Consider the following 27,661-nt stretch of genomic DNA (forward strand, 5'->3'; position numbering starts at 1 on the left):
CTATGACTCGATTACAGAATGGGAAGGAGAGGGAAAACAACTAGAAAGCATCGTTGCACAAAGGAAGAAACCCTGCCATATTTACCTGGCCTGATTTCAGTCCCCGCATCTGTGTGATTGACACTTCACTGCCTTGTGAAGTGGAATAGCAAGCCAGATACTCGACTATTCAAAACCCGCTCCAAAAATATCCTCTCCAGTTGTTCAGGTGTATAGTGTTCAGTTCTGGTCTCCACACTACCAGAAGGATGTGGAGGTTTTAGAGAGGGTGCAGAAGAGATTTACCAGGGTGTTGCCTGGTATGGAGGGCATTAGCTATGAGGAGCGGTTGAATAAACTCGGTTTGTTCTCACTGGAACGATGGAGGTTGAGGGGCGACCTGATAGAGGTCTACAAAATTATGAGGGTCATAGAGAGAGTGGATAGTCAGAGGCTTTTCCCCAGGGTAGAGGGGTCAATTACTAGGGGGCATAGGTTTAAGGTGAGAGGGGCAAGGTTTAGAGTAGATGTACGAGGCAAGTTTTTTACACAAGAGGGTGCCTCGAACTCGATGCCGGAGGAGATGGTGGAAGCAGGGACGATAGTGACTTTTAAGGGGCATCTTGACAAATACATGAATAGGATGGGAATAGAGGGATACGGACCCAGGAAGTGTAGAAGATTGTAGTTTAGCCGGGCAACATGGTTGGCACGGACTTCGAGGGCCGAAGGGCCTGTTCCTGTGCTGTACCTTTCTTTGTTCTTTGGCCATCTTCACTAGGAAAGTGGAGATCCCTTAACCGTCTCAGCTCTAAGGAACACAACCCCAGCCAATCCACATAACTGAAGCCAGTAGAAATCCAGTAAATCTCATGGCCTTGCCCACATGAGAATGAATAATACCATCGGAAAAAAAGGCAGCGAATGTGACCATACTGCCCATCATGTCTGTTCCAGCTCTTTGGGGATATCAAGCAGAGTTTGGTAATCGCAGGTGAATGTTTGGTTTGGAAAGAAAGTGTGACGTGGGTTGCAGTTGTGTTTTGGGTCCTTTCTCTTGTGTTTGTTTCAGGAAAGACATATTCTACAGTGAAGGGAGAAACATGCTTAAACTTGTAGATGATGCAAAATCTGGAAACATCCTGCAGGCTGAAAGTGACATGGCAGCAAGAGAGGTTCTAACCATCGCCCCTTGACATTCAATGGCATTACCATTGCTGAATCGCCCACAATCAACATCCTGGAGTTACCATTGATCAGAAACTGAACTGGACTAGCCGTATTAATACTGTGGCTACCAGGGCAGGTCAAAGGCTGGGAATCCTATGGCAAGTAACTCACATCCTGCCCCCCCCCAAAGCCTCTCTACAATCTACAAGGCACAGGTCAGGAATGTGTTAGAATACTCTCCACTTGCCTGGATGAGTGCAACTCCAACTCGACAGTATCCAGGACAAAGCAGCCCGCATGATTGCTCCTCCTTCCACAAGTATTCAAACCCTCCATCACCGACGAACAGTGGCAGCCGTGTGTACCATCTACAAGATGCACTATAGTAACTCATCAAGGTTCCTTAGCCAGCACCTTCCAAACCCACGACCACTACCATCTAGAAGGACAAGGGCAGCAGATACCTGGGAGCCCCACCACCTGGAGGTTCCCCATGGGCGGCATGGTAGGATAGTGGTTAGCACTATTGCTTCACTGTGCCAGAGTCCCAGGTTCGATTCCCGGCTTGGGTCACTGTCTGTGCGGAGTCTGCACGTTCTCCCTGTATCTGCGTGGGTTTCCTCCGGGTGCTCCGGTTTCCTCCTACAAGTCCCGAAAGATGTGCTGTTGGGTAATTTTGACATTCTTAACTTCTCCCTCCGTGTACCCGAGCAGGCACCGGAATGGGGCGATTGTTATATTACTGAATTGTAATATAAATATTACTCATTTGTTTTGCCGAATTGAATTGAACTTGATGATAAACAGTCACAGTCTTCCAGTTGATGACAAATTATTTATTGAGTAATTAAATAATATACTTGTGAGTTCTTTCACTTTAATACTTTGACTAGTAAAACAATGAATAAGATTAGATTAAATTAACAATTATGATAATACATTACACTCTGATCTGGTCACGTCTTTACTCGAGCTGCACTACGCACACACACTAACCTAACGAAAGAACGGGAAACTACTTCTATAGTTCCTGTTAGTGTTGCCATCTAGTGATCATCTGACTGTACTGACTAATCCTGTATTAACATATACAGAGATTACTACATCCCGAACAGGCGCTGGAGTGTGGCGACTGGGGGATTTTCACAGTAACTTCATTGCACTAATGTAAGCCTACTTGTGACACTAATAAAAATTATATTATGTAGATTATCAGGCCCTGGGATTTATCAGCCTTCAATCCCATCAATTTCCCCAATACCATTTAGACAGCATGTCACTTGTTCGGCAATACTCAATTTTTCTTTGTGTGTTAATATTTAGTTTAACAAATACCCGAGGGAAGAGTAATGTGGAAATATTAAAACATCCGAAGAAAAATAACTGAGTTGCTTTATTGTCCAGAACACCTTAATTGGCGCCACTGTATTCTGTTTTCAATAAGCCCACGTTATAGGGACTGAGAGTGTACAACTTTCCTGGAATTCAGAGCAGGTTGAAACTTGTCTTTACCTGAGGAATGGAAGCCTGTAGTATGATCTGCTAGCAGCGTGTTACATTGCGAAAGGATCGATGGAATACATGGTGCTTGATTTGAGCCTTGGGGAAAATAAAAATAGGAGACAAAACCGTAGACAGCAGCTGATAATCTAATGAGGTGTTCAGGAGAATTGTCTTCACCAAAATAAATGTCCAAGAGTGTGGAACCCAAAGCTAATTGAAGCCAAAAAACATAAACCAGTTAAAAGGAAGTTCCATAAACTACTTGAATAACATAAGTGTAAAAGGATGTATCAATAAACTTGGATGAAGTAGACTGGGAGGAAGACTATGGGGATTACAAATTACACATTTCAATTGGGCTCGCTGGTTAAAGGTTTGTTACATTTTTGTGGCAATAGGCCAGTCAATTATTACTTTTGAACTGCTCAAACTGATTTTTCACTTATTTTTAGACCTGATTTGTTTTGATGTTTACTTTTTTTTAAAAAAATTATTACAACCAGATATTGAAGTGGGTAGTACTATTGCTTCACAGCTCCAGGGTTCCAGGTCCGATTCCCGGCTTGTGTCACTGTCTATGTGGAGTCTGCACATTCTCCCCGTGTCTGCGTGGGTTTCCTCCGGGCGCTCCGGTTTCCTCCCACAAGTCCCGGAAGGTGTACTCTTAGGTGAATTGGACGTTCTGAATTCTCCCTCTGTGTACCCGAACAGGCGCCGGAATGTGGCGACTAGGGGCTTTTCACAGTAACTTCATTGTAGTGTTAATGTAAGCCTACTTGTGACAATAAAGATTATTAAAAATTAAATCAAACAACGTCCCTGAACTGGTGAATCCTATTAACCACTTATAGAATCACCATTACATGTCTTCTACCTCATGCATGTCTCTGAACGTGCTGATCTCTGGGAGTATTTAAAACATTTTTTTAACAATCTGCACTTGGATCAGGATGACTGAAACGGTCTTGATTGAATTGGGATTTGTGTGTTAACATTGAAAGGACAATTTATACATGTCACTGCTGTACATCCTGATATTCCTGTGTTTGGTGGGATGGGATTCCGAGCCCCGAATTGTTTTGGTATGGAACAAAGAACAATACAGCACAGGAACAGGCCCTTCGACCCTCCAAGCCTGCGCCGACTATGATACCAACCTTGGCCAAAACCCCTCAGCACTTCCTTGTGCTGTCCCTCTATACCCATCCTATCCATGTATTTGTCAAGATGCCTTTTCAATGCCATTGATGTATCTGCTTCCTCAACCTCCCCCAGGCACTCGCCACCTTCTGTGTAAAAAGCAAAAAACCTGCCTCGTACATCTCCTCTAACTGTTGCCCCATGGACCTTAAACCCCCTGGTAACTGACCCCTCCACCCTGGGAAAGAGTGCCTGCCCATCCACTCTATCCATGACCCTCATAATCTTGTAGACCTCTGTCACCCCTCAACCTCTGTCGTTCTAATAAGACCATAAGACATAGGAGCGGAAGTAAGGCCATTCGGCCCATCGAGTCCACTCCACCATTCAATCATGGCTGATTTCAACTCCATTTACCCGCTCTCTCTCCATAGCCCTTAATTCCTCGAGAAATCAAGAATTTATCAACTTCTGTCTTAAAGACACTCAACGTCCCGGCCTCCACCTCCCTCTGTGGCAATGAATTCCACAGACCCACCAATGAAAACAGTCCGAGTCTATTCAGCTTCTCCACATAGCTAACACTCTCCAACCCAGGCAACATCCTGGTAAACCTCCTCTGCACCCTCTCCAAAGCCTCCACATCCTTCTGGTAGTGTGGCGACCAGAATTGTGCGCGATATTCCAAGTGCGGCCTTACAAAGGTTCTATACAACTGTAGCATGACTTGCCAGTTTTTATACTCGATGCCCCATCCAATGAAGGCAAGCATTTTGTATGCTTTCTTGACTACCTTCTCCACTTATGTTGCCACTTTCAAAAGATCTGTGGATCTGCACGGCCAGCCAGAAATAGGAAAGGAGCAGTCACCTTGTTAGGAGTTTTCTATAGGCCTCTCAATAGTAGCAGAGATGTGGAGGAACAGATTTTGGAAAGGTGCAGAAGTCACAGGGTAGTAGTCATGGGTGACTTCAACTTCCCAAACATGGAGTGGAAACTCTTTAGATCAAATAGTTTGGATGGGGTGATGTTTGTGCAGTGTGTCCAGGAAGCTTTTCTAACACAGTATGTAGATTGTCCGACCAGAGGGGAGGCCAGATTGGATTTGGTACTTGGCAATGAACCAGGGCAAGTGATAGATTTGTTAGTGGGGGAGCATTTTGGAGATAGTGACCACAATTCTGTGACTTTCACTTTAGTAATGGAGAGGGATAGGTGCGTGCAACTGGGCAAGGTTTACGATTGGGGGAAGGGTAAATACGATGTTGTCAGACAAGAATTGAAGTGCATAAGTTGGGAACATAGGCTGTCAGGGAAGGACACAAGTGAAATGTGGAACTTGTTCAAGGAACAGGTACTACGTGTCCTTGATATGTATGTCCCAGTCAGGCATGGTCGAGTGAGGGAACCATGGTTGACAAGAGAGGTTGAATGTCTTGTTAAGAGGAAAAAGGGCGCTGGACGGATACAAGATAGCCAGGAGGGAACTGAAGAAAGGGATTAGGAGAGCTAAGAGAGGGCATGAACAACCTTTGGCGGGTAGGATCAAGGAAAACCCCAAGGCCTTTTACACATATGAGAAATATGAGAATGACTAGAGCGAGGGTAGGTCCGATCAAGGACAGTAGCGGGAGATTGTGTATGGAGTCTGAAGAGATAGGAGAGGTCTTGAACGAGTACTTTTCTTCTGTATTTACAAATGAGAGGGGCCATATTGTTGGAGAGGACAGTGTGAAACAGACTGGTAAGCTCGAGGAAATACTTGTTAGGAAGGAAGATGTGTTGGGCATTTTGAAAAACTTGAGGATAGACAAGTCCCCCGGGCCTGACGGGATATATCCAAGGATTCTATGGGAAGCAAGAGATGAAATTGCAGAGCCGCTGGCAATGATCTTTTCGTCCTCACTGTCAACAGGGGTGGTACCAGGGGATTGGAGAGTGGCGAATGTCGTGCCCCTGTTCAAAAAAGGGACTAGGGATAACCCAGTTAGTCTTACTTCGGTGGTAGGCAAAGTAATGGAAAGGGTACTGAAGGATAGGATTTCTGAGCATCTGGAAAGACACTGCATGATTAGGGATAGTCAGCACGGATTTGTGAGGGGTAGGTCTTGCCTTACAAGTCTTATTGAATTCTTTGAGGAGGTGACCAAGCATGTGGATGAAGGTAAAGCAGTGAATGTAGTGTACATGGATTTTAGTAAGGCATTTGATAAGGTTCCCCATTGTAGGCTTATGCAGAAAGTAAGAAGGCATGGGATAGTGGGAAATTTGGCCAGTTGGATAACGAACTGGCTAACTGATAGAAGTCAGAGAGTGGTGGTGGATGGCAAATATTCAGCCTGGATCCCAGTTACCAGTGGCGTACCGCAGGGATCAGTTCTGGGTCCTCTGCTGTTTGTGATTTTCATTAATGACTTGGATGAGGGAGTTGAAGGGTGGGTCAGTAAATTTGCAGACGATACTGGAGTACATTGTACAGTTCTGGTCACCTCATTTTAGAAAGGATGTGGAAGCTTTGGAAAAGGTGTAAAGGAGATGTACCAGGATGTTGCCTGGAATGGAAAGTAGGTTGAGGGTGCTAGGCCTTTTCTCATTAGAACGGAGAAGGATGAGGGACGACTTGATAGAGGTTCATAAGCTGATCAGGGGAATAGATAGAGTAGACAGTCAGAGACTTTTTCCCCAGGTGGAACAAACCATTACAAGGGGACATAAATTTAAGGTGAATGGTGGAAGATATATGGGGGATGTCAGAGGTAGGTTCTTTACCCAGAGAGTAGTGGGGGCATGGAATGCACTGCCTGTGGAAGTAGTTGAGTTGGAAACATTAGGGACCTTCAAGCAGCTATTGGATAGGTACATGGATTATGGTAGAATGATATAGTGTAGATTAATTTGTTCTTAAGGGCAGCACGGTAGCATTGTGGATAGCACAATTGCTTCACAGCTCCAGGGTCCCAGGTTCGATTCCGGCTTGGGTCACTGTCTGTGCGGAGTCTGCACATCCTCCCCGTGTGTGCGTGGGTTTCCTCCGGGTGCTCCGGTTTCCTCCACAGTCCAAAGATGTGCAGGTTAGGTGGATTGGCCATGATCAATTGCCCTTCGTGTCCAAAATTGCCCTTAGTGTTGGGTGGAGGTGTTGACCTTGGGTGGGGTGCTCTTTCCAAGAGCAGTTGCAGATTCAATGGGCCGAATGGTCTCCTGCACTGTAAATTCTATGATAATCTATGATTAATCTAGGACAAAGGTTCGGCACAACATCGTGGGCCGAAGGGCCTGTTCTGTGCTGTATTTTTCTATGTTCTATCTGGTGACGTTCCTGACTGCATATATGTGAATGCACAGAGTATAGTAAATAAGTTTGGGGAGTTACAGACACAAATAGCCATGTTGAATTATAATGTTATGGTGAAAATAGAGACCTGGTTCAAGGAAGGACAGCACTAGGTGTTCAATATTCCTGGGCACAAGGTGTTCAGAAAAAATAGGAAAGGACAAAAAGCAGGAAGGGGTGGCAGTATTGATTTAAGGAGAGCATTGCAGTGCGGGCAGAAGAGGATGTCCCCGAGGGGTCAAGGACAGAATCTATTTGGTTAGAGATAAGGAACAAAAGGAATGCAATCACATTGCTCAGTGTAGTCTACAGACCACCAGCTAGTGGGAAGGATATAGAGGAACAAATCAGCAGGGAACTTAGAGAGGTGCAAACATTTTGGAGTTGTTATGTAGGGGACTTAAATTACCCACATATAGACTGGGCTAGGGGTGGTGAGAGGGCAGAGGGGACAAGTATTCCGAGATTGTGTTCAAGCAAATTTTCTGTCCAGTCCAACAAGAAAGGAGGCACTGCTGTACCTGTGTCTGGAAATTAAGTGGGCCAAGTAGACAAGGTGTCAGTGGAAGGACAGTTAAGAGGCAGTAATCGTTGTATCATAAGGTTTAGGATGATGGTAAAAAAGTATAACAGGCAATTCAGAGTAAGGAAATGAACTGGGGAAGAACGGAGCTGGACCAGATAGACTGGAATCAAAGGTTGGCGGCCGGCACAGTGGTTAGCACTGCTGCCTCACAGTGCCAGGGGCCTGGGTTCGATTCCGGCCTTGGGTGACTGTGTGGCGTTTGCTCGTTCTTCCCGTGCCTGAATGGGTTTCCTCCGGGTGCTCCGGTTTCCGACAAAGCTGTGCAGGTTAGGTGGATTGGCTATGATCAATGTGTGGGGTTACAGGGATGGGGCAGGGGAGTGGGCCTCTTTCTGAGCGTCAGTGCAGACTCAGTGGGCTGAATGGCCTCCCCTTCTGCACTGTCGGAATTCTATGGCGACCAGTGCTGAACAATGGACTACCCTCAAAAAAGAAATAGTTTGGGCACAATCCAAGCACGTTGCCTCAAAGGGGAAAGGTTGCGCAAACAAATCCAGAGCTCCCTGTTTGAGAAAGGAGATAAAAATTAAGATAAAGAAGAAAAAGTATGCTTATGATAGGTTTCAGGCAGAAAATATAATTGAGGGCCAGGCTGAATATAGAGGTTTTAGATTGGGAGGTACAAAAGCAAATTGAAGTGAAGAGAGATTGAGAACTTATACCAGACACTAGTTAAATCTTAGCTGGAACATTGTGTACATGCTCAGTTGGAGAGCCGATGTGGACAGGATGGGCCGAATGGCCTTCCCCTGCACCGTTTAACCATTCTTGTTATTTTAATCAGGCTGTCCTGGTGTCCTGAAGCAAATAGCTCAAAATCTGAACTGACTATACTGGGAAAAAAACTCTGCAGCGTCGGAAGAGAGCGGGAAAGAGAGTCAATGTTTCAGGTCAATGACCTTTCATCAGAACTGGAAAATAGTTCAGAGATCGAAAGGTTTTGGGCAAGTGAAGAGGAAAGGAAAGGCAAAGGATGGGGAGCAGGAAAGAACAGAAGGGAAGAGAGGCCTCTGGTAGGGTGGAAAGTGTCACGATATGCAGACACACAATGATATACAGGTAGGCACAGACGAGCAGCCAAAGGACACAGAGAACAGGACATGACCAATGAGCAGACAGGACACTCGGGTGGGATCTGATAATAAAAGACATGAGGCACTCACACTCCGCCTCTTTCCACTGATGAACATCTAGAGAGTCAGTCAAGGGTGTTGTTACAATCTCACACCACCACCACGTGGCTAAGAGCCAGTCTGGTTCAGTCAGACAGAGTAACCACACTTAAGTTAGCAGAGAGTCGAACTCACAGAGAACTGTGCTATTCATTGAATAAACCTGATTGAACTAACTTCAAGGTCTGGAGTATCTATTTGATCTATGCTGCATCCAGTTGCAGCCAGTGTTAGACCAGTGTACCTAACACGACATAATACCAGGAGACTACTAATTTAAGGTAACTTACCTCAGTCTGTTCCGTGATGACCAGCAACTGAATCCCGGCACCATGGAGAACATTCAGGCTCCTCACCAGCTCAGGACCTCCGGCAATCTCAGTGCCAACTGGCGGACATTCAAGCAAAAGCTTCTGCTGTACATCGCAGCCTCAGACCTCGAGGGTGCGTCTGATGCAAGAAACATCGCGCTTCTCCTCTCAACAGCGGGTGATCAAGTCATCAAACTTTTCAACTCGTTTAACTTCACCGAAGGCCAGGCCAAGACAAAGTTTCAGACCATCCTCGACAAGTTCGATAGTGTCTGTGAAATCTTCAAGCGCTACATATTCAAACAACATCTTCAAGGTAAAGATGAATCTTTCAATGCCTTCTTAACTAACCTCCGCCTGCTAGCGCTGTCCTGCAACTTTGGTGATATTGCTGACTCCATGATCAGAGACCAAATCGTGTTTGGAGTTCACTCTGATCCTCTGAGAGAGCAGCTCTTAAAATCAAGTATATGACCCTGCCAGTCGCGATTGAAATATGTACAGTGCATGAGCACGCAAAAAATCGGTATTCCCAATACCGCTGAAAATTAGAAACTTGCCTCCCACAAGGCAGAGTGTGTGCAGGCCATCTCCCGGATGCAGCGCCTCCACATTGAAGACAGCGGCCATCTCGCGCACTTTTCCCGGAGCCCCACACGTGCGTGATGCGAACGGGATAACGAAGCGGCCGACACCCACACTGCACAGGTGCAGGCGTCTGCCAACCGCACTGCGCATGTGCGACGACGTACACCGCGTCACGTCGTCGACGTCATGACATGCCCGAACTGCGGCAACGCCCACTTAAAGGGACACTGCCTTGCATGAGGCAGGCGATGTTTAAACTGCGGGAAGCCTGGACACTATGCAGCCTTGTGCCGGTCTGCACCACCAGTCAGAGGCCAGCGCTCCCAATTCCGACGACGGCGCATCCAGAATGTGTGACGACGATTACAGGATTCTGATCCTGGCAGGACAACGGATCCAGAGGACGAGTGCCTGGAGTCTGCCTACCAGGTAGCATCATTACCACACATGAACATGCCACACCTAACTCAACTCGCATTCAGTCCATCCTCGCTGTGGATTCGGAGGGTGAATGGTGTGCGGTGATACAGGTCAACCGCTGCTCCATCCAGTTCAAGCTGGACACAGGTGCTTCTGCCAACCTCCTCTCACAGGCAGACTTCAAACGCATCAAGAAGCCCCCCAAGGTCCTTCCAGCAGCCTGCCAGCTCCTGGACTATAACGGTAATGCCATCACGGCATTGGGGTCCTGCCATCTACTCTTCTCCAACCGGGGCACCCATGCACGGCTAAGGTTTGAAATTGTCAAGCCGGACAGGGCATCCCTACTGGGCGCGCATGCCTGCAAAAAGCTAAACCTGGTGCAGCGGGTTTATTCAATGACATCCTCCAACGTGGATCTTCAAGCTGGCATTGATGACATCCTCGCTCAGTATCCAGATGTGTTTGACAAGATGGGCACTTTGCCATATCGGTACAAGATCCTACTGTGACCTGATGCCAAGCCAGTGGTCCATGCACCACGCCGGGTCCCGGCTCCGCTGAAGGAGCGCCTGAAGGAACAGCGCAATGAGTTGCAGCAGCAGGGGATCATTGCCAGGGTAACCAAACCGACTGACTGGGTCAGCTTGATGGTGTGTGTTAAAAAACCCTCTGGAGACCTGCGCATCTGCATTGATCCCAAGGATCTCAACCAGAATATAATGCGTGAACACTACCCCATCCTGAAGCGGGAGGAACTCCCCAGTGAGATGGCACATGCAAGGTTTTTCACGAAGTTAGATATGTCACATGGATTCTGGCAAATCCAGCTGGATGAGTCTAACAGCAGGCTCTGCATCTTCAACACACCGTTTGGCAGATACTGCTATAACCGTATGCCATTCGGCATCGGAGATATTTCATCGCATCATGGAGCAGATGATGGAGGGCATCGAAGGGGTTCGTGTGTACGTGGACGATGTCATCATATGGTCCATGACCCCTGAGGAGCACGTTTCCCGTCTCCAGCAGGTATTCCGCCGGGCCCACGCCAATGGCCTGAAGCTGAACAGGGCCAAATGTTGCTTCGGCATGTCGACACTCAAGTTCCTAGGTGACCAGATCTCTCAGCAGGGCGTGTGCCCCGACACAGACAAGGTCAAGGCCATTGCAGCCATGAAGGTCCCGGAAGACAAGAAGGTGGTATTGCGCATCCTGGGCATGGTCAATTTTCGCGGCAAGTTCATCCCAAACATGGCCTCACACACCACGGCCGTACGAAACCTAGTGAAGAAATCCACTGCCTGCGAGTGGAAGGCGGCCCATCAGGCAGAGTGGTTGGAGATGAAAGCCAAGCTCACCACTGCACCCGTATTGGCATTTTTCGACCCAGACAGGGAAACAAAAATCTCGACCGATGCGAGCCAGGATGGCATCGGTGCGGTCCTGCTGCAACGCGATGACACCTCATCCTGGGCACCGGTTGCCTACGCATCAAGGGCAATGACGCCCACCGAACAAAGGTATGCACAAATCGAGAAGGAATGCCTGGGCCTTCTCACTGGCATTCTCAAGTTTCACGACTCTGTCTACGGCCTGCCTTCATTCACAGTCGAGACGGGTCACAGGCCCCTGGTCCACATTATCCACAAGGACCTTAATGACATGACACCTCGGTTGCAGCACATCCTCCTCAAACTCCGAAGGTATGACTTTGACCTGGTCTATGCGCCTGGCAAGGAGCTCATCATTGCCGATACACTGTCCCGATCCATCACCGTGCCTAGTGAACCACTGAACGTCATCCGGCAAATTGAGTCACAGGTTGAGTCACAGGAGCAGCTGTGTGCCAGCATCCTCCCGGCATCTGATGAGAAAGTGATTCGTATCCGTGAGGAGACAGCCATAGACCCCCTCCTGCAGCGTGTTTTGCAACACCTAGCCAATGGCTGGCAAAAAGGGCAGTGCCCTCAATTTTTCAATGTAAAGGACGACCTGACGGTGGTTGATGGTATCCTCCTCAAACTGGGCCGGATTGTAATTCCACACAGTCTCCAGAGCTTGGTGCTCCGTCAAACCCATGAGGGCCACCTGGGTGTGGAAAAGTGCAGACGCAGAGCCAGGCAGGCTGTCTACTGGCCCGGAATCGCGAACATGGTCCTTTTTAAAAATTAAACAAACGATTTTATTGAGGTATTTTAGGCATATAGAAAAAGTGACATTGTACAGTACAAAAAAAAAAATTTAGACACAAATTACAAATTAAACATAGTGCAAACCGCGGCTCTGTTCACGCACGGACCTGCCTCAATATCCCCCTATTCTACTCTACCCTAGCCCCCTCCCCCTGCTGACGCTTACTCCTCTGCGAAGAAGTCAATAAATGGCTGCCACCTTCGGGCGAACCTGAGTCGCGAACCTCTCAAGGCGAACTTGACTTTCTCTAGGCCAAGAAAGCTCGCCATGTCCGATAGCCATACCTCCGCCCTCGGTGAACATGGTCCTTAACTGTGCGACCTGTCAGTGCTTCAAGCCAGCGCAGAGTAAGGAGACACTTCAGCAGCAAGAAATCAAAACCTCTCCATGGTCCAAGGTTGGCATCGACCTCTTTCATGCAAATTGTCATGATTATGTGTTAATCATTGATTATTTTTCCAATTACCCTGAAGTCGCGAAGCTCTCAGACCTCACATCTCGGACCGTCATCAAGGCCTGTAAGGAGACGTTCTCCAGGCATGGTATCCCACTCACTATGAGTGACAATGGCCCGTGCTTCAGCGGCCATGAATGGCCTCTGTTTGCCCAGTCGTATCAGTTCAAACACGTCACTTCCAGCCCACACTATCCGCAGTCAAACAGAAAAGTTGAGAAAGGGGTGCACATAGTGAAGCAGCTCATCTGCAAGGCTGCGGATTCTGTGTCTGACATTCACCTTGCACTGCTTGCGTACAGGGCGACCCCACTGTCCACTGGCATGTCGCCAGCTCAACTCCTGATGAACAGGGACCTGCGAACGAGACTTCCAGCCATACACTTGCCCAACCTGGAACACCTCCCACTGCTGCAGATGACGAATGTGATATAAAATAGTTAGTTTAAATATATTAGTTACAGTAATGTAGATGTAGGCCGGTCTAATTCTAGTGAGCTCACAGACAAAGGATTTCAGAAAGCATGGCAAGGAAGGGGGAGGGTGTCCGGTAGAGGAGGAGAAAAGGATGCTGGGTAACAAGAGGACAGGGTTAAGGAATGAGAAGTGAGCCAATTAGGATGTATGGCCAGATCAGGAGGGGTATAGGATGACCTATGGGAATGGTGTACGTGAAACTTGATGCCATTTGAATGTATTTGCAGAGATCCCTTTGTCTCCTTCCTCATTCGTTTCCAAGGGGTCCAGGAGACTGGATCTGTGTTCTGTGTCCCTGAGAAGCGAGTCAGACTTGCAAGTTGGTTAAAAATAAATAATACTATGCCTACAAATCAATCTCGAGTTTTATTGAGGCCAGACTGACGGGTAAAGAATTCAACATTTGTCATTTGGTGCCGAAACCCAGGATTTCTCCAGACGGTTATCGACCAATTGCGAAATCAGAATTAGATTGATTTTGGCCAAGGAAAGTGGAAACGGGCCCACAATGTGTGTAGCTGGAAAATGACACGCATTGGTTTTCCCCTCTTCTTATGGCCTGATTGGTCTGGTCACTTGCGGTTGGTACGGAAAGATTGTCTCGACGAAATCAAAAGTCAGTCTGGGGATTAGAAAATTTAACTGATAGGATATCATAATTGATAGTTCGGTTTTGGAATTGATGGGACATCGAAATTGATGGTTTAATTCCATGTGTGAGTGTTTTGATGAACTGATGGGACCGCCGAGAGGAGGGTTCAGTTCCAAGAGTGTGTGAGTGTTTTGATGAACTGATAGGACCGTAGAGTGGAGGGTTCAGTTCCAAGAGTGTTTTTAAATCTATAGTTGTTTAAGCTAAAATTGTATCCTTGTACTGTAGTGGCAAGAAACGCAGTCTTGAGGACTAGTTAGAGATTATGGGGAAATGTTTGGATAAATTTCAAAACAAAAGAACACCCATAGAACTGGATGCTGCATGTTAGTTAAAGCAGAAGTCTCTCAAAGGGTTAACAGCAACAGTCAAAGTTAACGACTACAGACAGTGCTTCTCACACGGGCCTTGTGATAACAGGCAGCTTGAGTTGCAATTGGATACCTTTCTTTCGAGTCAGTGAAACTCCAGCAAAGTTACGTTTTGAATTAATTAAAGGAAACCAGTGGATTTCTCCACCTCTTTGATAAAAGTTAATTATTTTAGCAAGCAATTGATTGAAATTGCCAGAATCTTAAGTTTGAATTACTTGAAATAATGTTTATCTCATTTTATTTGTGAATTAATAGAAACTTAAAGAAACTCACTGACACCATTTTAAAAAGTGTAAATCTGGAGATGACAGTTGACTTTGCTCCGGTATAAATCACTGCAGCTAACTGCTCCCTCATTGATAGCAGCCAACATTTTTGTGAATGTAAGAAAAACTTGTAAAAAGAAAAATTGTTAAGATAAAGAATTAATTAAGTTGTAAAAGTTATACAAGTTTGTGTTTAGCAAATCGTAAATTCAGTTCTGAGTTGAGATCAGAGCTAAGCTTGCAGGTTGCAGTAAATCAATTTGAATTTTCAAACATTTTAAGTTTTAAAAGAACACTGTTAAAACCGTTTAAATAATTTTGCCAAGTAGCAAAAATTGCCATTGGTTATAAATAGGCAAATTTTAAATTTTTTTTTAAAAAGAGTGCCAAAGTATGAAAGCTAAAGAGTTAATTAGATTGTGGAGACAGTATTGTCAACATGAGGGATAAGATCATGTTATTAAGTTGGCAAGAAAATGCCCTTAAAATGGGGATTCCAATTAGTGAAAGGGGAACCAGAAAACTCTGGTGATCTTGAAAAAGGAGTGTGCATTCAAAAAAACGCGCAAGTAAAGAGGGTGGACTTGAGTAAAAAAAAAATTGGGCTACATAGTTCAATGGCTGGCCTTGCATTGACAGAAGCAGATGACGACCTAGAAAATTGGACCATGTTGGCTAGAGTCCCGGTTGCACTAGTAGCATTGTCTGCACTAATTCCAGAACCACCAGGGTATCATAATTTAGATTCAAATCATGCCAGCCCCTCCAGCCCCTTCGGTTGATAGCTTGGGTCCTATTTCAGCATCTACACTGTCTGTTCGAGAAGGGGAGTTCTGTTTAACAAGCCCAGTTAGCTCTAGGACCCGATCTCGGACAATGAGAGAGGGGCCTGATCCTATCCAGAAACAATCACGCATACCACCTAGATCCCTTCAGACCGATATGGTAGGACAGAAAAGTATGAGAACAAAGAAAGAGGATGGGAATGTTTCTGAGGGGCTGGAGCTCCCCCTAGTGGAAGGGAAGGATGTCGAAGTCTTTGAAGAGCCAGAGGAATCCGCTAGAGCGCCCCCTAGTGAGACTCTGAGACAGTTGCCGATTAGGAAAATACCAAACCCTGATGCTGTAACATCAGTTTGTGGTGACTACTGGATTGGACTGTAACTTGTTGGCCCGAGATTTACTGTGTATCTTCCAGCTACAGCTAGAGTGCGGAGATGAAGGGGTAACGGTTTAATCATGGGGGATGAGACAACAGTGCTATATTTCTGTCACTCCCCACTGGTGGACGTTAGACATTGAACATTCACTGCATCACGTTACCCTGGCCTATGACAGAACCGGACAAAACAGGGAGTTGAAGGACAAATACCGGCCGTTAATTGGGACCGAATGGCCAGTCAAGGTTACAGCCACAGTCACAGGAAAAGAAGGTACAGCCAATTTTGTTACAATACCACCAGATTTATGGCCACAGTCAGCTTCTGTAGGCCCTCATATTACACGTCAGGTCCACGACCAGTACCATGCCAAGGATCTGGGGCCTATGGTAAGGATGACAGTGGATCATTCAGAACCAACAGAGTACGCACTTCAAGTCACGCCAGACGACACTTCCATAAAATATTTTGAGGTCCCTGAAACGATTAACACTCGACTTCAGCATCACCGGGAACGTGACGTTTTGGAATATGTCAATCCACAGGTCTGGGCGGAATACCCATCACAAGTGGGAAAGACAAATGTTACCCCCATTAAGGTAACGATTAAGGACCATGTCAAGCTGCCTTCCATTCGGCAATACCCCCTGAAACCCCAAGCTGCCCCGTCTATAGACAAATTAATCCGAGAGCTGTTGCAACAGGGTATTTTGGTCCCTGTAGATCTCCAAATTTCTTTCTCTGTCAGTCTGGCCTCAATAAAAGTTGAGACGGATTCGCACGTAAACAGAAGTTATTTATTTAGCTTGCAAGCTTGAATCATCTTACAGAAACGTAAGAGACATCCAGCCTCTTACATCCCAGAAAACGACTGAACTAAAAGACAAAGGGATCTCTGCAAAATCAATTCAAATGGTATCAAGTTTCACATACTCGACGGACATAGGTCAGCCTATGTCCCTCCTGACCTGTTCGATCTATTCTGATTGGCTCACTTCCAATCCCTTTCTCTGGCCCCTATCAATGCAGCATCACTCTCATAGACACACCTCTTCCTGCTTTTTCCATGCGGTCTCAAATTCCTTTGTCCCTAACTGCAAGAATTAAAGTGGCTTATTTCTACATTACATTAACTAGTAACTCTAAAGTAACTATTTTATATCACATTCGTCACCCTTGCCAATCAGATTGTAACACCCTCATACTTGCTGTGCCTAAACCAGCCAAACCAGACCAGTACCGATTAGTACAGGATTTACGTTCAGTCAATGCCATCGCACAGCCGTTACATGCTCTTGTCCCTAATCCTGCCCACATACTGGCTCAAATTCCAGCTCGAGCCCAGGTCTTCGCCATAATTGACCTTCAGCACGCTTTCTTTGCCCTTCCACTCGCATCTGAAAGCCAATATTTGTTTGCCTTCACTTACAATGGACAACAGTACCTGGACCCGACTGCCTCAGGGGTTCGTCAACTCACCTACGCTCTTCTCCAGATGCCTGCAGACCCAACTCCAGGCCTTGACATTGGAGCATGGTTCCACTCTAGTGCCGTATGTAAATGACATATTGGTAGCGAGTCCTGACGAGCCCAGTAACAGGGATGATGTGATCCAGTTATTAAACCACCTATCCTCGTTGGGTTATGTTGATTCACAATCAAAGGTCCTGGTGGCTCAGACAAAGGTCAAGTTCTTGGGAGTTTTACTTACAGCCACAGAAAGAAGTCTCGAACCCAGTAGTATTGAACCAATATGCCAATCCCCCGCCCCTACCACAGCCAAGGAGGTCTGTCATTGGCTGGGTATGGTGAATTATTGTAGGCAGTGGATACCAAACATCGCTGTCTATACAAAGCTGCTGACGCCTTACACTAATGAAGAGGGGAACTTTACTCTCACCACCGAGGCACTCGAAGCCTTCCGTTGCCTGAAGCAGGCCTTGTTACAAGCACCGGCCCTCGGTAGGCCCTTGTGCGACCGACCGTTCCAGATATACTGTACTGTTCTGGAAGGATGTTCAACAGCGGTACTCACCCAGCAACATGGGGACAAGCACCGGCCCGTAGCATATTACTCTTCCAAACTTGACCCAGTGGCGTTGGGCCACCCTGTTTGCACCCAGATCTTGGCAGCGATATACAATAGTTTGCAGGCTGCTGCCAATATAACTCTCCAACAGGATATTACGGTGTATAGCTCCCACTCGGTCATCGCACTACTGGAGCAACTGCAGACTCGGCATCTTACCGCAGCTCGTCAGAATAGGTATGAAATGTACCTTTTGAACAATCCACGTCTGACATTTAATTACTGTACCACTATCAATCCAGCCTGTTTTCTTAGCGGTCCCCCTGTCCATGAAGACGCACCTGGCCACGACTGTTTAGCCTTGATTCAGGAAACTACCACAATAAGGGACGATCTGAGTGATATTCCGTTATTACATGATTATGTATGTTGATGGCAGTGCATTAATGAGCCCCACTGGCCGGAGACTGTCCAGTTATGCAATCGTAGATCAGGATGGTCTGATCCTAGAAGCGGCCGCTTTTCAGACCCCTTATTCAGCCCAACAAGCCAAACCTTTTGTCCTTACCCGTGCATGTATACTTGGGGTAGATCGTCGGGTAAATATTTACACTGACTCCCGATATGCCTTCGGGGTAGTTCATGACTTCGGACAGCTCTGGAAGAATAGGGGATTCCTTACCTCGGCCGGCACGGAAATATCCCACCGGGGTTTAGTTAATGACCTACTGCAGGTCCTCCTTATGCCCGCGCAGATTTCCGTCATTAAATGCGCTGCCCATACAAACGGTAAGACCCCAGTTGACGTTGGTAATGAACAAGCAGATTGTGCAGCGTCGACAGCCGCGCAAATTCAGCAAGTGATGGTGCCTAAAATGTTAAGTCAGACTAAACGATCTGCTATAAATAGGTCTGCTTCTAACAAGCCAATGCCAACCATCCAAGACGTCATAAGGTTACAGGAGGACGCTCCAGAGAGTGATAAACAAATGCGGAAACGGTTAGGTTGTACATATGATTCTGTTTCCTCTTTATGGACCACTCCAGCACATCAGACTTGTATGTCTGATGTACTAGCTTTATGGGTCATCGAATGTGTACACTTTGCAACTCATTGTGGGGCTCGGGGAACTAGTGATTTGTTGCTGGACACTTGGTGGCACCCTAAAATACAGGGGTTGGCCCAGAGTATCAGTAATCGGTGTTTGATTTGTCAGCAAAATAACACTGGCAAAGGTATCCCTTGTGGTATGAGGCAAACCCCGTTGCCCAGTGGTCCCTTTGAGACGCTCCAAATGGATTACATTGAGTTAGAAAGATGTCAATGTTGTCAATGTTATAAATATGTTTTGGTCATTGTGGATGTGTTCAGCAGATGGGTCGAGGCGTATCCAACTACTGATAATAAAGCTGTTACTGTGGTTAAAGTTCTGATGCGGGAAATCATTCCCCGGTACGGTATACCAGCTCAGTTAAGTTCTGATAACGGGCCTCATTTTATTGGACAGATTAACAGGAGTTCTGCTCCCAGTTGGGCATACGCCAGCAGTTACACTGTGCGTACAGACCGCAGGCGGCCGGGTTGGTTGAGAGACACAATCAGACCCTCAAAACTAAATTGGCTAAATTAAGAACAGACCAGGGACTGACATGGCTTAAGCTGCTCCCCGTTGCCCTCTTCCAGCTGCGGGACCGGAACGGCTCTCTCCTGCCGAGATCCTTTAAGGCATGCCCCTTAGAACTCCCTGGAGCCTACGTGTTCCCAGACTGGTTCAGTGTCACCATATGACTGAAGAGATGACCACCTATGTTCTAGCCCTCACTAAGGTCCTCAAGGAGCTCCATGGCCAGGTCCGCGCGGCTCACCCGCCACCTCCCCCATTACCTTCCAAGTTCTCCTTACCACCCCCACAGTAGTTAAAGTGGAGGGGCGGAGTGCTTGGGTCCACCTCCACCACTGTAAATTGGGTCACCTCTACCACTGTAAAAAGGTTGGTTACTAACCTGCCTCCCTTCCCCCGCGCTATTTTACAGGTGTGAAGCATGATGGGGTGGCTGCGCACCGCCTGTGTAATCTTCGGCCTCACCTCGCTTGGAGTGACATCGGCGACGGACATGGAAAAGGGAAATACCATCTACATCTGTAACCCCAACCAAACTACAAAGACATTTTGTTTATGCAGAGGTGATGTTCTTCGCTGCCCCCATATACGAGGAAATGGTATCGACTCATGGAAGGTCATCAGATTAACGGACAATGCAGGACTCATGAAGCAATTGCACCGGTCCCGGCGATGGGAGGGGAACATTACATGGACATTGCCTTGTTTTTGGAGAGAGAGAGGGGGACTAGAGAGAGGACGGGGCTTGTGAGGAGAGGAGTACAACTAGAACTTAGGTTATCAGGAGATGCACTTAATTCATTTAGGGCCCAGACTGAGGAAAACCCGGGTAGTATGAATCTCTTCTACCAGATTTACCACCGCTTGTATGGCCAGGGACGGGTTGTCTGCTACCCGAACCCCGCAGCGGTGTCTAGGTTATTTTCTGTTTCACCACTTTGGGGCACTCCCCAAACGGTGGTTCATTGTCAGCATTCCGAGCCACCGCCCGAGCAAGTCACTCTTCCTTACGATCCAGGTTCAGCACCACCCGCTATTTGCCTTCCCCTTCCTCGGGATAATTCCCACTCACAGTATGATAGGCTGCAACGGTGGAGGGCGTATATACCTAGCCACTTCACTCCCAATAGGGACTCCCGGTCGTATGAGAATTGTTTCGGCAGTGACGGGTACGGCTGTTTGCTGGTAGAGGTGGAAACGAATATAACTTTTAATGGTACAGCGACCAATGTTTTGTCACCCCCATTTCCCCGCCAAATTGCTATCGGGACTCTAGTCCCTACCACGCCCCTCGGCGTGGTTGCTGCATAATCAGTTAGCACGCCGGGCAGTCTCAGCTAAATTCTGCGAGAACTGGATAAAACCTCAGGTTCTCGCACCCAACCGGGGCCACTCAGCCGGGTGGGGAATTCTGAGCGTCTTGACACTGGGAGGTGTAGAACATAGAACATAGAACATTACAGCGCAGTACAGGCCCTTCGGCCCACGATGTTGCGCCAACCTGTGAAACCACTCTAAAGCCATCTACACTATTCCCTTATTGTCCATATGTCTATCCAATGACCATTTGAATGTCCTTAGTGTTGGCGAGTCCACTAGTGTTGCAGGCAGGGCATTCCACGCCCCTACCACTCTCTTGAGTAAAGAACCTACCTCTAACATCTGTCTTATATCTATCTCCCCTCAATTTAAAGGTATGTCCCCTCGTGCTAGACATCACCATCCGAGGAAAAGGGTTCCTTGGCGGTTAGCGATAGGAATTATTTTATTTGTGGCCTTACCATCCTGGGAAACGAAACCTTGGGAGCCCTCGGGGCAATAACCAAGGAATTGTCTCAGCTGCGGTTGTTTGCAATGCAGAACCGGTATGCTCTTGACTATCTTCTGGCCTGTGAGGGTGGGGTATGAGCCATAGTGCAGGGCAAGTGTATCATGGGAGTTCAAGACCTAACCGTTAACATCACTAAATTTATGGATCGCACACGGGATCACCTGGACGGAATGCAGGACCCTGGCTTTTGGGGTAACTGGGGATTTGGAGGTTGGAAGGACTGGTTGATAAATATGGCCATGTATTTAGCAGTGGCACTCGGCTGCATCTTTGTGGGCCTGGCCATCCTTAAATGCGTGATGGGTAGAATGCGGGGTGCACTGGAACATATAGACGCCCCTAGAATCTTGGCTGTTAGGATCCACGAGGGTGCAGCGGATGAAGGGGGGTTACAACAGGAATTGGAAATGCAACGACAAATCTTTTTAGATGAGGGGCCGTAGCTACGGATTGAATAGATAGGTTATCATGAAATGATAAAAGGAGGGAATGACGAATGTGATATAAAATAGTTAGTTTAAATATATTAGTTATAGTAATGTAGATGTAGGCCGGTCTAATTCTAGTGAGTTCACAGACAAAGGATTTCAGAAAGCATGGCAAGTAAGGGGGAGGGGTGTCTGGTAGAGGAGGAGAAAAGGATGCTGGGTAACAAGAGGCCAGGGTTAAGGAATGAGAAGTGAGCCAATTAGGATGTATGGCCAGGTCAGGAGGGGTCTAGGATGACCTATGGGAATCTGTATGTGAAACTTGATGCCATTTGAATGTATTTGCAGAGATCCCTTTGTCTCCTTCCTCATTCGTTTCCAAGGGGTCCAGGAGACTGGTTCTGTGTCCCTGAGAAGCGAGTCAGACTTGCAAGTTGGTTAAAAATAAATAATACTATGCCTACAAATCCATCTAGAGTTTTATTGAGGCCAGACTGACTGGTAAAGAATTCAACATTTGTCACAGAAGGTGCAGCAGCTCCGAGACCGGCAAAAACGGGGCTATGATGCTCATGCCACCGATTTGCCCGTGTTATCACCGTCAGACACTGTTCAGGTCAAGATCCCCGATGGAGGCTGGTCAGCTCCAGCTGTCGTTGTTCGACAGGCTGCCCCCGCTCATACGTTGTGCGTCTGGCTGATGATTCTGTTGTGCGACGAAACAGACGGGCACTGCGCAAAGTTGCCTGCCACCACATTCTTCTCCGTTTCCTTCTGGTGTTTTGCCACCTCCTGATACCTCGACTCCCGAGGCCACCAGTCAGGCTTTAATCCTGCCCATCAAGGCGCTGTCGTCCCCACCACCACCTCTCCAGCGGTCGATCAGGATCAGACGCAAGCCACCGAGATTGGACTTCTGAAAGTTTGTTCAGTTTGCTATGTTCTGTGTTCTCGCATTAGACAGCTGTTTTCACATGTACATATGTTCACATCCACTGCATGTATATATGTTAATATTGGCTTATTCTTGTAAATACGTTCACACATGTCATCCAAACATTAAAAAAAAAGGGGAGATGTCATGATATGCAGACACACATAATGATATACAGGCAGGAACAGACCAGCAGCTAATGGACACAGAGAACAGGACATGACCAATAAGCAGGCAGCACACTCGGGTGGAATCTGACTATAAAAGACACGAGACACTCACACTTTCCACTGATGAACATCTAGAGAGTCAGGCAAGGGTATTGTTACAATCTCACACCTGCACCACATGGCTAAGAGCTAGTCTGGTTCAGTCAGACAGAGTAACCACACTTAAGTTAGCAGAGAGTCGAACTCGCAGAGAACTGTGCTAACTGTGCTATTAGTTGAATAAACCTGATTGAACTAACTTCAAGGTCTGGAGTATCTTTTTGATCTAAGCTGCATCCAGTTGCAGCCAGTGTTATACCAATGTACCGAACACGAAAGAAGGCAGGAGAGATTAAATGACAAAAGGCAAAAGGGGGTGATAACGGGACAAAAAATACCAACAAAAGATGCGTCTCGAGCTGAAGGTGATAATTCCAGAATCGTTAACAGCAGCTGCTATCCAAAAACAAAGCAGTGTCTATGATTCCCATATTACTGGACTCAATGTTGGCATAAAGTATGCATAATATGACAGCACAGATTACATGAAGATACAGAGAACAAATGTTAGGGTAAAGATTAATTTATGATCATTTTTGATAAAAGTTCGTTGAATTTGGTTGCCATTCCATCATTTAAAGTGGCAAAATTCAGAATATGATTTTCCTGTCGAAAACCAAGGAAAATGATGAATTTAATATCCAGGTGATTATATCATCATGCCCGTTTAAAATTGTGGGGTCTTCCATTTCAGACCGAGGCAAGGGGGAATTTATTTTTCAGAGGATTGCTAGCCTGCGTTACTAGGATGGTTTATATTGATGGGGATAGGGTGGGGATGGAATTCCCTCCTCAACACCCTCTGCCTTTCCACCTCTAAAGCTACCTCGTTTTTAAAAAATAAATTCAGAGAACCCATTTCATTTTTTCCAATTAAGAGGCAATTAAGCGTGGCCAATTCACCTACCCATCACATCTTTGGGTTGTGGGGGTGAAACCCACGCAGACACGGGGAGAACGTGCAAACTCCACACGGACAGTGACCTAGAGCCGGGATCAAACCTGGGACCTCGGCGCCTTGAGGCAGCAGTGCTAACCACTGCGCCACCGTGCTGACCTAAAGCTACCTAATTGACAAAGCTTTTGGTCTCTCCTCCTTGGGTTCGGTGTCAGATGACGCTCCTGTGCCTTTGGGATGTTTTCCTTACCATATAGGATGCTGGAATTACCTCTGTGCTTACTGCTTTCTCAGGGAATGACTCTGAGCGGAGGGGAGCAAGAGGAAGCCACCAGGAAAATGATTGAACAGCTGAAGGTGACGTTCCCAAAACTGAGTGAGAACTACTACATCACTACAGATGCAATAGGGGGAATATCGACGGCCACAGATACGGGTACGTTCCAATGCCGACCAAAGTTCAGAATTTAAGATTATGATTTTATGTTGCGGGCTGGGGTGCTTTCTGTTTGATCCAGTAGTTGAATTTTAAAACTCACTCTCTACTCTGCGCTGTTAATCTGCGTCTGCTGGAGCAGGCCAGCATTTATCAACTATCCTCCATTTTGGGGAGACTGGCGTAAGTGGTAGCGTGAGACCATAAGACATACGAGCAGAATTAGGCCACTCGGCCCATCGAGTCTGCTCCGCCATTCAATTATGGCTGACATTTTTCTCATCCCCATTCTCCTGCCTTCTCCCCATAACCCCTGATCCCCTTATTAATCAAGAACCTTGTCTTAAAGACACTCCGTGATTTGGCCTCCACAGCCTTCTGCGGCAAAGAGTTGCACAGATTCACCACCCTCTGGCTGAAGAAATTCCTCCTCATCTCTATTTTAAAGGGTCGTCCCTTTAGTCTGAGATGGTGTCCTAATCTGCTTTTAGTTTTTCCTCAAAGTTGAAACATCCTCTCCATATCCACTCTATCCGGGCCTCGCAGTATCCTGTAAGTTTCATTAAGATCCCCCTCCTCATCCTTCTAAACCCCAACGATTACAGACCCAGAGCCCTCAACCATTCCAGCATCACTTGACTAGTAACCCAGAGGCCCAGGCTAATTCTCTGGAGACATGGGCTCAAATCCCACCACAGTAGATGGCGGAATTTGAATTCAATTAATAAAACCTGGAATTAAAAGCTGGTCTCCGGAATGGTGAGCACAAAACTATAATTAATTGTTGTAAAAACTCACCTGGTTCATTAATGTCCTTTAGGGAAGGAAATCTACCGTCCTTACCCGGTCTGGCCCACATGTGACTCCAGACCCACAGCAATGTGGTTGATTCTTAACCCCCTGAAATGGACCAGAGAGCCACTCGGGAAGGCCATTGGGGATGAGCAACAAATGCTGGCCCAGCTAGTGAAGCCCACGTTCGATGAAAGAATTTTTTATAGGATGGTGGGTTTTCTTGAACTGCTGAAAACGGTTTGGTACGACTGAATGTCTTGGCAGCCACTTCAGAGGGTCGTGAGAGTCAACCACGGTAATGTGGGACTGGGGTCATATGAAGGCCCAGTCTGAGAGTGGACGGCATAGAACATGGAAAAATACAGAACAGAACAGGCCCTTCGGCCCACGATGTTGTGCCGAACCTTTGTCCTAGATTAATCATAGATTATCATTGAATTTACAGTGCAGAAGGAGGCCATTCGGCCCATTAAGTCTGCACCGGCTCTTGGAAAGAGCACCCTACCCAAAGTCAACACCTCCACCCAACACTAAGGGCAATTTTGGACACTAAGGGCAATTCATCATGGCCAATCCACCTAACCTGCACATCTTTGGACTGTGGGAGGAACCGGAGCACCCGGAGGAAACCCACGCAGACACTGGGAGGATGTGCAGACTCCGCACAGACAGTGACCCAAGCCGGAATCAAACCTGGGACCCTGGAGCTGTGAAGCAATTGTGCTATGCACAATGCTACCGTGCTGCCCTTAAGAACAAATTAATCTACACTATATCATTCTACCATAATCCATGTACCTATCCAATAGCTGCTTGAAGGTCCCTAATGTTTCTAACTCAACTACTTCCACAGGCAGTGCATTCCATGCCCCCACTACTCTCTGGGTAAAGAACCTACCTCTGACATCCCCCCCCCCCCCCCCCCTATATCTTCCACCATTCACCTTAAATTTATGTCCCCTTGTAATGGTTTGTTCCACCTGGGGAAAAAGTCTCTGACTGTCTACTCTATCTATTCCCCTGATCATCTTATAAACCTCTATCAAGTCATCCCTCATCCTTCTCCGTTCTAATGAGAAAAGGCCTAGCACCCTCAACCTTTCCTCGTAAGACCTACTCTCTATTCCAGGCAACATCCTGGTAAATCTCCTTTGCACCTTTTCCAAAGCTTCCACATCCTTTCTAAAATGAGGCGACCAGAACTGTACACAGTACTCCAAATGTGGCCTTACCAAAGTTTTGTACAGCTGCATCATCACCTCACGGCTCTTAAATTCAATCCCCCTGTTAATGAACGCTAGCACACCATAGGCCTTCTTCACAGCTCTATCCACTTGAGTGGTAACTTTCAAAGATGTATGAACATAGACCCCAAGATCTCTCTGCTCCTCCACAGTGCCAAGAACTCTACCGTTAACCCTGTATTCCGCATTCATATTTGTCCTTCCAAAATGGACAACCTCACACTTTTCTGGGTTAAACTCCATCTGCCACTTCTCAGCCCAGCTCTGCATCCTATCTATGTCTCTTTGCAGCCGACAACAGCCCTCCTCACTATCCGCAACTCCGCCAATCTTCGTATCGTCTGCAAATTTACTGGCCCACCCTTCAACTCCCTCATCCAAGTCATTAATGAAAATCACAAACAGCAGAGGACCCAGAACTGATCTCTGCGGTACGCCACTGGTAACTGGAATCCAGGCTGAATATTTGCCATCCACCGCCACTCTCTGACTTCTATCGGTTAGCCAGTTCGTTATCCAACTGGCCAAATTTCCCACTATCCCATTCCTCCTTAATTTCTGCAGAAGCCTACAATGGGGAACCTTATCAAATGCTTTACTAAAATCCATGTACACTACATCCACTGCTTTACCTTCATCCACATGCTTGGTCACTTCCTCAAAGAATTCAATAAGACTTGTAAGGCAAGACCTACCCCTCACAAATCCGTGCTGACTATCCCTAATCAAGCAGTGTCTTTCCAGATGCTCAGAAATCCTATCCTTCAGTACCCTTTCCATGACTTTGCCTACCACCGAAGTAAGACTAACTGGCCTGTAATTCCCAGGGTTATCCCTAGTCCCTTTTTTGAACAGGGGCACGACATTCGTCACTCTCCAATCCCCTGGTACCACCCCTGATGACAGTGAGGACGAAAAGATCATTGCCACGGCTCTATAATTTCATCTCTTGCTTCCCATAGAATCGTTCGATATATCCCGTCAGGCCCGGGGGACTTGTCTATCCTCAAGTTTTTCAAAATGCCCAACACATCTTCCTGCCTAACAAGTATTTCCTCAAGCTTACCAGTCTGTTTCACACTGTCCTCTCCAACAATATGGCCCCTCTCATTTGTAAATACAGAAGAAAAGTACTCGTTCAAGACCTCTCCTATCTCTTCAGACTCAATACACAATCTCCCGCTACTGTCCTTGATCGGACCTACCCTCACTCTAGTCATTCTCATATTTCTCACGTATGTGTAAAGCCTTGGGGCTTTCCTTGATCCTACCTGCCAAAGATTGTTCATGGCCTCTCTTAGCTCTCCTAATCCCTTTCTTCAGTTCCCTCCTGGCTATCTTGTATCCCTCCAATGCCCTGTCTGAACCTTGTTTCCTCGGCCTTACATAAGTC

The 27,661-nt window shown here is 46.8% G+C and overlaps 1 protein-coding gene across 2 annotated transcripts in view; it reads left to right on the forward strand.

The window, feature by feature from the left end:
- Positions 1 to 27,661, forward strand: part of nagk (N-acetylglucosamine kinase) — a 78,331-nt gene that overhangs the window by 27,867 nt on the left and 22,803 nt on the right. For both annotated transcript variants that reach the window (XM_072497729.1, XM_072497728.1), the window contains one exon: positions 24,088 to 24,229. In XM_072497729.1, coding sequence (XP_072353830.1) covers positions 24,088 to 24,229 — 142 coding nt within the window. The remainder of the gene's footprint in view (positions 1 to 24,087; positions 24,230 to 27,661) is intronic.

The sequence above is a fragment of the Scyliorhinus torazame genome, chromosome 3 (genome assembly GCF_047496885.1).
Source record: "Scyliorhinus torazame isolate Kashiwa2021f chromosome 3, sScyTor2.1, whole genome shotgun sequence".
In the NCBI taxonomy this organism is placed as follows: Eukaryota; Metazoa; Chordata; class Chondrichthyes; order Carcharhiniformes; family Scyliorhinidae; genus Scyliorhinus; species Scyliorhinus torazame.